Raw genomic sequence first — 12,560 nt, 5'->3', positions numbered from 1 at the left:
GTCCATCAGTCGGGACAGGCCTTTTGCCGCAAGTCGTAACGTCATCACAGCTCAGGGGAAAATGCCACCCAACAGGGATCCTGAGGCCAGTCCCCTCAGTAACTGCAGACACAGGGAGAGGTAAGTTTGTACTTGTATTCAATTCCCCCCTGCCCCTGCCAGCTACTGGGATTTATAAATCGCTGGACTTCTCCTTTAACTCTGCCCCCTAAGTGATGTCACTACCTCTGACCAACCAACATCATCTCCCTTTCATATACACATATACATATGTTTTCTTTGGGATATTTAGAGGAGAATGAGTTGTGTTTATAGCATGCTGCCTTGTGCTGAATAATGCCAGAGTAAGAGGAGTGAGGGTAGGTTCATAGTACGGAAACGAAAAGGAATTTCATCCACCCTGTGGATATAGCTTGAAGTTCTTCCTGTCCCATTGATTCAGTTTGATTTCTTAAGCACTATTTATCTGCCCAAAGATTTGATATGTCAGTTCTTTGGCGGATCACAGATAGCACGTGAAAAAATAACAGTGAAGCAATGGGACAGTCAGAACTAAAAGTGGAATCCGCAGTTTAGATCCTGGTTGAAATTTCTCGCCGATTCCGTTGTGTGAACATACAATAAAGCAGGTAAATGAAAACAGCAGGTGTCCCAGATGGACTCTGTGGAGAGAGAGTCTGCTGTGTTCTGCAATGTTCTGCAGTAGTTCTGTGGGAGAAAAGGGGCAGGGTGTGGAGAGCTGTGATGAAGAACGGAGGGAAAGCATTGCATTCCAGAAGTTGAAGTACTGAACAATTTCTTACCCAGGAAGCAACCTGACATATTAGAGGAGAGCATTACAGATGCACAAAACAAATTGATTTTTGATGATTTTAAAACTGGAACAGACAACTAAGCAATAAGTAATATATGCTTTAGTAGCTTTTTTTTAATTTATACTTCTTTAAAATAACATTAGCGTTGGAGGGCTGGGATGTCAAACAGAATCCCTTCTTTATTAACCCTTTAAGGACATGGCCCATTTTCGTTTTTACGTTTTCGGTTTTTCCTCCTTGTGTTTAAAAGGTCATAGCACTTGCATTTTTCCACCTAGAAACCCCCATGACCCCTTATTTTTTGCGTCACTAATTGTACTTTGCAATTACAGGCTGAATTTTTGCATAAAGTACACTGCGAAACCAGAAAAAAATTCGAAGTGTGGTGAAATTGAAAAAAAAAATGCATTTCTTTTATTTGGGGGAAATGTGTTTTTACGCCATTCACCCTGGGGTAAAACTGACTTGTTATATATGTTCCTCAAGTCGTTACGATTAAAACGATATATAACATGTATAACTTATATTGTATCTGATGGCCTGTAAAAAATTCAAACCGTTGTTAACCAATATACGTTCCTTAAAATCGCTCCATTCCCAGGCTTATAGCGCTTTTATCCTTTGGTCTATGGGGCTGTGCGAGGTGTCATTTTTTGCGCCATGATTTGATCTTTCTATCGGTACCTTGATTGCCCATATACGTCTTTTTGATCGCTTTTTATTACATTTTTTCTGGATTTGATGCGACCAAAAATGCGCAATTTTGCACTTTGGGATTTTTTTGCGCTGACGCCGTTTACCGTACGAGATCAGGAATGTGATTAATTAATAGTTCGGGCGATTACGCACGCGGTGATAGCAAACATGTTTATTTATTTATTTATTTGTTTACTTTTATTTAAAACCTGGGAAAAGGGGGGTGATTCAGACTTTTATTAGGGGAGGGGGCTTTTTACTATTAACAACACTTTTTTTTTTTTTTTTACACATATACTAGAAGCCCCCCTGGGGGACTTCTAGTATATACACTTGGATCTCTCATTGAGATCTCTGCAGCATAGATATGCTGCAGAGATCCATGAGATCGGCACTCGTTTGCTTTCGGCTGCTGCAGCCGGAAGTAAACGAGTGCCGAGCCGAGGACGGCGCCATCTTGGACGCGTCCCCGGCCGGCATCAGTAACGGAGATCGCTCCTCCGGGACAAGGTCCCGGAGGAGCGATCTCCCCCACTAGACACCAGGGAAACGTTGCCTCCGGTAATCGGAGGCAGCTGTCAACTTTGACAGCTGCCTCCGATTAGCTAATTAGCGGGCACGGCGATCCGACCGTGCCCGCTAATAGCGGCGGTCCCGGGCTACACGCGGCACCCGGGATCGCGGCACTTCAAAGCGGGGCCGCCGCGCGGCCCCGCTTTGAAGTGCAAGTGAGGACATAGGACGTACCGGTACGTCCTATGTCCTTAAGAGGTTAAAGGAGAAGTCCGGTGAAAATATTTATTAAAGTATTGTATTGCCCCCCAAAAGTTATACAAATCACCAATATACACATATTAAAGGAAATGCTTATAAAGAGCTTTTTTCCCTGCACTAACTACTGCATCAAGGCTTCACTTCCTGGATAACATGGTGATGTCACTTCCTGGATAACATGGTGATGTCACTTCCTGGATAACATGGTGATGTCATGACCTGACTCCCAGAGCTTTGCGGGCTGTGGCTGCTGGAAAGAATGATGGCGGAGGGATGCTCCGTGTCCCCCCAGTGCCCTGTGTCTCTCAGTGTCCCCCTGCCATCATCCTCTCCAGCAGCCACAGCCTGCACAGCTCTGGGAGTTGGGTCATGACATCACCATTTTATCCAGGAAGTGACATCACCATGTTATCCAGGAAGTGACATCACCATTTTATCCAGGAAGTGACATCACCATTTTATCCAGGAAGTGACATCACCATGTTATTCAGGAAGTGACATCAACTAAAATAAAAATAAAAAAACACCCTCTAAGATATTTACATGCATTTAGGGACACCAATCTAACTGACTGATGAAAATTGGCAAACTGGTATTGAATGTTCAATCTCTAAAATTATCATTCACATTTGAAAAATAAAGCCTGTTCATTGCATAAATAAAGCATGAACATGAGTGATTAATGATGAATGAAATTTTTATACAATCATGGAAAGAAGAAAAAACCACCATCTTTGAATTCTATTGTTTTACTTTTCAGAATATAATTGAAACAAAAAAAACATGCTTCTTAGAAAGACTTAAAATTAGATAACTAACCTCAGATGAACAACAACAAACTAAATATTTCACTGTGTCATCATTTATTTAACACAATGAAACCAAAATGCAAAAGCCAAGTACACCACATGAATCAATACCCTGTATTGATTTTAGCAGCAATAACTTGCTATGGTAATGGTTTTATGTATAGCTTTATCAATCTATTATATCATTTTGGAGACATTTTTGAAAATCTTGCTTTCTCGATATTTGACCAAGCTGACTGTTAATACTTATCTGAACTAATCTGTACTGGTCAATGCCATGGTTAGTCCTGCTGAGTTGCTCAAAGCAGGCAGGGCTTGATCTTTCTGGCTTGCAACTTGATGTGTTCAAGTAAAAGACCACTGCACACATCTATTATCCATGTCGTTGTGTGCAAAAAAGAAAGATCGTAGCAAGACTAAAATAAAAAATTCTAAAATAACTAGTATGTGTACAATATTACTTCTACAGCTTTGTTAACACATAGAGGAGAAACTAGAATGTCTAAACTGTTCTTTTGCTTTTTCTGCACATCTATTTCCTTTTTTACAACCATCTAAATATACTTATTAGAGATGAGCGAATTAGTCAAAAATTTGTTTTGCAGATTCGCAAATATTTAGTTAGATTTGCGAATATTCAAGAGCCCTTTCACCTCCCATTTTAGGGCACCTTTTTATCCCCTATTAGTTTAAGTGGCATCAATATAAGTGTCAATTTTTTTTTCAATTTTGATATATTTAATTTAGATTTTTTAATTAATTTTGATTCAAATCAATTGTCCTCTGCAAGGATGTTGAAGTGTCTAAAGAAGTCAGGCCCTTTTTGGGGTTTTGGTAGTGGCAGCGGGAGAGGTAGCAGTCAAGGGGGTGGACGTGGTGGAACAAGGGGTCGTGGTAGTGGCGATCCTAACAGGCTTGGACAAAGGTTGCACTTTTTAGAAAGACCCAGTGGTCAGGTGAATACTAGCCAGGCTGGTATTGTGGAATAAATCCTTCAAAGTTCCAGCTTCACGACAGTCAGTAGTCAATCCCAGAGCCAGCAAGGGGTCCTTGCTGTGCTAGATTTGTTCGAAGCTTTTTGGCTGATGGTCCTCCAAAGGAGACTTGCAGCCACAACACAACAGGAGACTGGGCCGAACAAACTCCCACGGACTCTGAGACACTGTACTAAGATGATCTTTTTGAGGAATAGGAGGACAGACAGCATTTGGAAGGTATCGTTTAAACTCCAGGGGTTGCTAGGTCCAAAAGCAGTAAAGAGAGCCAGGCAAAGGAATCTTCTTACAAAGCAACAGAATGGAAAGGCATGGCACTGGAGGAATACAGCCTTATAGAGGAAATCTTCATCCCTGACTTCGATGTGGAATCTGGGAGCACAGGCATTGTCATCTTCATATTCACCATGAGCTAGTTAGCAGACTAGCATTTAGGAAGGCCCAAGGTAGACCAAGAGGTACACTGTTAGCTAGCAGTAGAGTAGCATTTAGAAAGGCATAGGCACCGATGGGTACCCCAAGGCAGCAGTGGCACTCAACAGTACTCAAGCAGTGCACCTGCTACAAAGACCCACTAACTGCAATCAGAGGTGCGGCAGTTTTTCTTTCTCGGAGGCAGCAAAGACCATCATATTATATGCACCATTTGTAATCATAAAGTGGGTCGGGTTTGGATTAAAACCCAGGTACAACTTCTATGCGGCAGCACATGGAACGTCACTACCTTACTTCCTGTAAGAACCGGAATCCCCATGCCACTTCTTGCCCATGACCACCAACAGCTGCAACTACCATCACACAGCCCCATCTCTGCGAGTCAGGGGTGAACAGCTTCACTTGGAAGCAGGAGTTAAAGAACATCTATCTCTGTCTCCTCCATGGGGACCAGAGGGAAAGCACAGCCACTGCTGAGACAACAGTGATTGTGAAGCCATCACAATAAGACAGCAGTACGTCAGCATCCACTCTATGGCAAAGATGCTGAATGGACTACTGGCTAAGTTGATTGCCCTTTATTTCTAAATATAACAATAAATAAATACTAAAATAAACATACCATATCAAAACAAAATAATAACAAAATATAATTAACCACACAATAAGAAAAGGGTAAAAGCATTCCATTCCCACAACATTCCTCCCCACTAACAACCTATATAATCTATAGTATATGCACAATATATCCAAAATTTATTTTAACTAATACAAACCATTACATATTAATAAACTATATGCACTATTATATACGATAAAGCTATATAAATAACTAAATGGGAACTCCCTGGCCCAGTTGCATTGTGCATAACATAATAGCACTAAAATATATACACAAATAAAATACAACTAAACGAGACATCATACACCAACAAAGTACAATTAACAAGATATCATAAAATAAACTAAAACTAGACAATACATATATTTATTTATTTATTCATTTATTTTAGGACCTGAGCTAGTTCCCCATCCCATTCACCTAGTACAGAATTGCCCTGTAGTCTCTCCCATTGTAGGTAGTACAGTCAAAACCACTTAGGGAGTTGTTGGCTTGCGCCCAACTAAGATGGAGAGTGCCTTATTCAGTGTGAATTCACGTGAATGTTTGCTTGTGGTTTAAGCTGGCTAAACCCTGCAGCAGACACACAGCTGATTTTCTACCATCTTCAGCATGTAGGGCCTTCTACTTGTCTCCTGCATACAGCTCCTGCTATGTGTATATAACAGCAACATGCTGGGCCTAGTAGCTCCCCTGTATATGTATCCAAAATTACACAGGAAACAGAGCTGAGGATACATCCTGCCCTTGCAATGGAATGATGGTGGCCAGAAATTGGACACTGACTTTACAGCACCCACACACTGGTTTGAATAGACACTGGCTGTACAGCAACTACAGACTGGTTTGAATGGACACTGGCTTTACAGCACCCACACACTGGTTTGAATGGACACTGGCTTTACAACACTCACACAGTGGTTAAAATGGAAACTGGCTTTACAGCACCTACACACTGTTTAAAATGGACACTGGCTTTACAGTTCTTACAAACTGATTTGAATGGATACTGGCTTCATTGCACCCAAGACTGGATTCACTGGAGACTACCTTCACAGAAACCACACTCAAGAATAACAAAGAGTTAACCACCCACAGCACCCACAGCCTGGATTCACTGAAAACTTGTCACTTCTCCCACACACTAGGATAACTTAATCCACAGCATCTACAGACCTGATTCACTGGATACTAGATTCACAGTGCCCACACGCTGCTTTGAATGGACAATGGCTTCATAGACCCCACAGACGGGTTTGAATGTACACTGGCTTCACAGCACCCACAGACTGGATTCACTGGAGACTGGCTTCACAGCAGCCACACACTGGGATTCACATGGGTTAACCACCCACAGCACCCACAGCCTGGATTCACTAAACACTGACCACTCCCACACACAACTTCACCCACAGCATCCACAGACACCCACCCCCAATGAACTCTCCTATCCTCTCTTCTCTCTCCCTATCTCTCTATTTCTCTCCTTGACTTGTAGGAAATCCCTGCTCTGTAATCCTTTTCTCCTCTGCACACACAGTTGGCTGCCCACCTCCAGGAAGTGGCTCATACATATACAGGTTAAGGGGGAGGTATTAACATCACGGTGGGCCTTGCATGTGATTGGAAGGCTGCGAGGGATTATGGATAAGCATTGGCTGCAAGGGATTATGAACAAGTATAGCTGCAAGGGATTATGGATAAGCATTGACAGCTCTATAACTAAAAATGAGTATCGGCCATTGCAGCCACCATGTTTGATAATGAATCACACGGAATTCGCTTAACAAAATGAAGCAAATTAACAACTTGAGTCTCTCATCTCTAAAACTTATCATTATATACTACTCTAAACATTGGAGTCAACTTTTGTCATTCTTTCTTTAGGAAAAACATGTACAAGTTCCATATTTGTCTTATTCTGCATGATGAAGTTCCTTGTAAACCTTCTCAAAAGAACCTTGTTTATTTATGCTTACATCTGCTTACCAAAGTGAACAAATGTTTATCAGTGTACAAGTATCCAAGTATAATTTTTCTCAGGTGCCAGACTGTCTGTAAAGCTTTATCAGAATTCCATGGAGCCAAAACTGCTTGCTGGAATGAGCTGGATAGATGAGCAATCCAATTTTACAAAAAGATTCACTAAATGGGCATGCATACTCTGTCTGTCTGTCTGCTCATCCCCGGAGGCATGTGTAGTATGTATAGTGTGTGTAATATAGAATATATTGTTTCCTCCAAAATAAGTAAGAGTCTTATATTCATTTTTGCTCCCAAAGATGTGCTAGGTCTTATTTTCAGGGTATGTCTTATTTTTCCATGAAGAATTCAAATGCACATGCACAGCAGGGACAGAGTGTAAAGTATGGCACCTTCCAGCCACCAGAGGGAGTTTAGCACAACACTCGTACAGAACAGCAGTGACAGTGTACGGTATTGCAGGAAGTGACAGTTTAACGTCAGACTGTGTGCAGCTCTAAATTTGGGGGAAGTGGACAACGGGGATGGCGGCTGGCGAAGAGCCTCTTGATGCTACATATATTGATATCCAAATTACTTCATATTAAAGGAAAAACATGCAGATTTAGGCTATGTTCACACAACATAAAAAAAAAAGAGAAAAGGCAGCCGAACTTGCTATTTAAAAAAAGGTCAGTTTTTGCCGCGATTTAACTGACTACAATGGCAATGCATTGAAGTCAACGGGAAAACGGACGTCCAATGCACACAATGCATTGAATAACTGACGTTTTTACCACGTCATGATCATTATTTCCGGACGTCTTTTGCAAACAGTGGACGTTTTTATTAGTAGTTCACACACAGTGTTTCTCTTTCCACCGTTCTTTCTCAGTTTTTACTATTAAATTCAATGGAATTTTCAATTGAGCCACACCCAAAGGGCAATTCGTAACCCCAAGCTAAAATAATTTACAAACACCAATCATAAGGGAAGGCCAGGCTGCTAAATAACGTCCGTTATTTTAAACCCAAAATGATGGACATCATTTTAAACGGAGCTGAAAAAACTTTGTGTGAACATAGCCTTATGGTGTTTTTTTTTTTTTTAATTGAAAGGCGGATTCTCCTCTCACTGTTGTATCTCCTCCAATGTTTGTCTCAAAATACATTTAAAAAACTGCCATGTTCTATTCTAGCAGGAGGATGTAGACAAGCGGGTATATAACATGAAGGAGGAGGCACAGGTGAATAATACTGTTTCGCTCACATACCTTTGATTCATGAGGAGTAGGGGAGTGACCCTAATATTATAAATGTACACAAAGGGCCACATGTATCATCCAGCGAACGGATGATTTTCGGCGGAAAGTGCCGATTTGCGTATTTTTTTATACGCAAATGGCCGATTTGCGAATAAAATATTCGCAAATCGTCACTTTCCGCCAAGTACGCCAGGGGGCGGAAAGGGGGCGGAAAAGGGGCGGAAAGTGGGCGGAACGGAGGGCGCGGACTCAGAGTCCGCGCGATTTACCATCCGTTCCGCCAAAATGTACGCCGAAAACCTACTCCAGTCTTCAGCTGGAGTAGGTTTTCGGCGGTGCGCAACGGCTCGCACGGGATTTATGTACAGGCAGTCCGCCTCTACATAAATCTCCATAGCGCCGGAGCTGCGGGGGCATTTTTACGTCCGGCGTAAAAAACGCCGGACTTAATAAATGCCTCCCAAAGTTTATATAATCTGCCAATTGCCCAGTTACATGTGGTCCACCATGCTGAGTAATCAGTGCAAAAATCCATAGCATGCTCTAAATGCCACAGAACATGCTGGACTTATATTGAGGCAATAGGATAATACTTTTACACTCACAACTTTTAATAGCGTCCATTGTACTGCAACGGACGCTGTTTAACTGTCAGCCACCGGGCTGCATTTGGGACGTTCCTGCAGCAAATAACTCTGTATCAGCTACAGGAACGTTTTCTTTTTTTAAAGGGGTGCTCCAGCGTGGGGGCACTTTTTGGGGGGGACCGGGGAGGAGGTGGCTGAAATAAGAGACGTCCACTTACCTCCCTGGTTCCAGCGGCGGGTCCTGCATCACGGTGCTACGTCTCAGGGCCGCTCAGCCACTCAGTGAAGGAGGCGGGATCCGAGCGGACTTCAAACGGATCCCGCCTCCTTCACTGAGTGGTTGAGCGGACCTGAGACGTCACGTCTCGGGCCCGCGTCAGACACCCGGAAGCGGCCAGGAACCGGGCACCGGAGCACCGTGATGCGGGACCCGCCGCTGGAAAAAAGTGCCCCCCCGCTGGAGCACCCCTTTAACATTGAATTCCGGGGACCATTCGATGTGCCCACAAATCAATTGGCCTTTCACTTCAATGTAATGTGTGGCCGCCGCCGCACATTACATTGCGTGAACAGTAGAGATGAGTGAACCTCAAACATGCTCGAGTCGATCCGAACCCGAACTTTCGGCATTTGATTAGCGGTGGCTGCTGAACTTGGATAAAGCCCTAAGGCTATGTGGAAAACATGGATATAGTCATTGGCTGTATCCATGTTTTCCAGACAACCTTAGAGCTTTATCCAAGTTCAGCAGCCGCCACTAATCAAATGCCGATCGTTCGGGTTCGGATCGACTCGAACCCGAACCCTTCGCTCATCTCTAGTGAACAGCTATTATTTATGGACGCCGTTCATTAAATAGTGTCCAAAAATATTAGGCAGGTACATTGTTTTAATGTTAACATAACAATGTATGAACACTGCAGGCGGCATTGCATTAACTTCAATGCAATGCCTTCCCTGCAGTAAAGAACCGTCGCTGATTCCATATTACAGAGTGTGAACACAGCCTTTCCATGCATTGCTGCTTATTTTTTATTGTTAAAGAGAATGTACTGTGACACACCAAATGTTTCTCAAGTAAGATTTAAAAGGAAAACGGTACCAGTGCTACATTATAAAACACCTACTAAAGCAAATCATGTTTCATAAATATTTTCTTTGAAAGTTCAAGAAAAGAAACTCCGCATAAATATTTAAGTAGAGAAGATCAGATAAAAGCATTTTAATGGATACCTTTTGCCCAATTTCTCCTGGCGTACCGTTTTCACCTTTGCTTCCCTTCTCACCCTGCAAATCATAATAAAGAGAGCAGTACATTAGCAAAAGCCTAATACAATGCACACCACCACTTTCTGTCTGGGAAAATCTATTGTGAATATCATTGAGATAAGCTCCACACAGGTGAGGAAGAAAATTAGGTTACATAGAACTTTGGAAATATATTATTATATACAGATGTATATATTACATAAGAATTTTCATTCTTTATTATTTTACTTTATTCATCTTGATGATTTAATATCTGAACTGTAGTTATAATATCATTAATGGCAAAGGGCCACCAGTAAAGGAGGGGAAGGAGTGTAAATTTCACGCTGTCTAATTGCATAATCCTTTACTTCCTGTACTACACTATTTTTGGGTTAGCACATGGATAAACCTAATCTGACTCCATAATGAAACCATACCCTGCCTACCACATGTATAATCCCAAGACATGTGTTACTATTCCATCTAAATTTATAACTATGGTATATAGTGAGTCATAACTTAAAATAACTGTTACAAGTGGGTAATAACTCGTAGATGTTCTCATGTTCATGGTGAATTAAAGTGATATCTGACATGATAGGCGAATACTAAATTACATATTACAGGAGAAATTTATTTTTTAATATATTACATAAGCAAAATTAGATATATTCCTAATGTACACTAATAATGTAAAATGCACATATAGTGCTATTTCCTTCAATTTAGTAAATCAGACAGGCTTCAATTTTTCTTTAAAAAAAAAAAAAGTGACATCACGACCCGGTCTATACCTGAATGGTCCAGCAGGGGGTGTGGTATGTGTAGAAATTACATGTAAACTCCTCCTAGACCCCTACTTTCAACAAGATTTCTTCTGGTCTGCTGTTATTTAGGTATGGACTCTCTTTAGACTACAGTACACAAGCACAACAATACAGAATAGTTCTAACCTAAATACTGCAATACTGATTACTATTAAAGTCTATGCCACTCCATTTTACAGGGGATTTTCATTCCATTGTAAGACTATAGTGCCAGTACATTGTAAAAATTGATATTAAGCTGCTTTGCTATTAAAAAATAATAAAGAGACCAGGTTTACCTAATTTTTGATTGGCCATCACCAAGCAGGCAACCGAGACAATAAAGCAGGAGGGTGTGGTGGAAGCAAAGACAGATAAACATGGCCTCTTTATTATTTTTGTCATCACAGCAGCTAAATATCTAAGTTTTACAAGGCTATGACACTTTATTTTCACAGTGGAATGAAAATCCGATGGAGTCCCATAGACTTCAATACAAATCAGTATAGCAATGGATTTCACTGTGAAACCGATGCAAAACGGTAAATGGACCTTGATAATGCAAAACAACGGATTTCTACGGAAGTACAATTACAAAAAAAATATATAAAAACATAACTTCTAGAACCTGATGCAATTTATCAAAAGCTACCTTGACACCCCCCCCCCACACACACAAAAAAAAAAGGCAACAAAGGTGAGAACAAAAATAGCAAAAAAAAAAAAAAATACTGTTTGTAGCGTCTTTTATCTCCATACTGATCTAAAGTAAACTTCTGCCCATGACTTTTCTTGCCAACAAAATTTTACATATGAAATAAATTTTGAGATCTCACATTTGACTATGCTTCTGCCAATTGCATTGTTGATATTCACTGGTATTCTAGGAAGCCCAGAAAAAACAAAGACTGACTACATATTGTGACGAACCAACCAACATTTTAGGGCTATTGTTAAATATTTAAAGCATCCACTTGATCCTTTATCAATGGCATCAACCCCTGACATCTCTGCACCCCGTAAATGACTGTCAGCTGATATAGTACTAAATCAGCTCACTCGCTTAGTATGTAAAAGGTAGTAAAGGATGCCCAGCAAAGCTTCGCGTGAGTAGAGTGAATTTATCACTATGAATTGGATGACAATCATTCCCTAGATACTATGCAGTAATAGAGAACACAGAGGTCATGTTCAACTGCACATACTATACAGAACCTGTAAGCGGACAAAGTAGCCAGTATTGGAATAAAGCAAAAGGTCCTTTGAGAGCAAGCTGAAGCTTCCAGACAGAAAAGCCGCGATAGTTAAGACATGTCATAAACATTTGTCAACATAAATGTCTCTTACGCAGAACACATTTTCTGGAAAGTATGAGATCTTTATTAATCCTTGAAAATTAAATTGCAGAACGGATCATCTCCAAAAGTTAAAGTCATTGGTCACTAATCATTTCACATCTTAGGCCTAATGGAGGTAATTATATATATATATATATATATATATATATATATATATATATATATATATATTATATTTATATATA

At 40.9% G+C, this 12,560-nt stretch overlaps 1 protein-coding gene across 1 annotated transcript in view; it reads right to left on the bottom strand.

The window, feature by feature from the left end:
* The window catches only part of LOC138795177 (collagen alpha-1(XIX) chain-like), a 384,669-nt gene that overhangs the window by 202,075 nt on the left and 170,034 nt on the right, over positions 1-12,560 (bottom strand). The window contains exon 10 of the mRNA XM_069974170.1: positions 10,194-10,247. Within this exon, the coding sequence (XP_069830271.1) occupies positions 10,194-10,247 (54 nt within the window). The remainder of the gene's footprint in view (positions 1-10,193; positions 10,248-12,560) is intronic.

Source organism: Dendropsophus ebraccatus, chromosome 6 (genome assembly GCF_027789765.1).
Source record: "Dendropsophus ebraccatus isolate aDenEbr1 chromosome 6, aDenEbr1.pat, whole genome shotgun sequence".
Taxonomy (NCBI): Eukaryota; Metazoa; Chordata; class Amphibia; order Anura; family Hylidae; genus Dendropsophus; species Dendropsophus ebraccatus.
The sequence above is the reverse complement of the archived record's forward strand: the minus strand, read 5'-3'. Positions and strand labels throughout refer to the sequence as shown.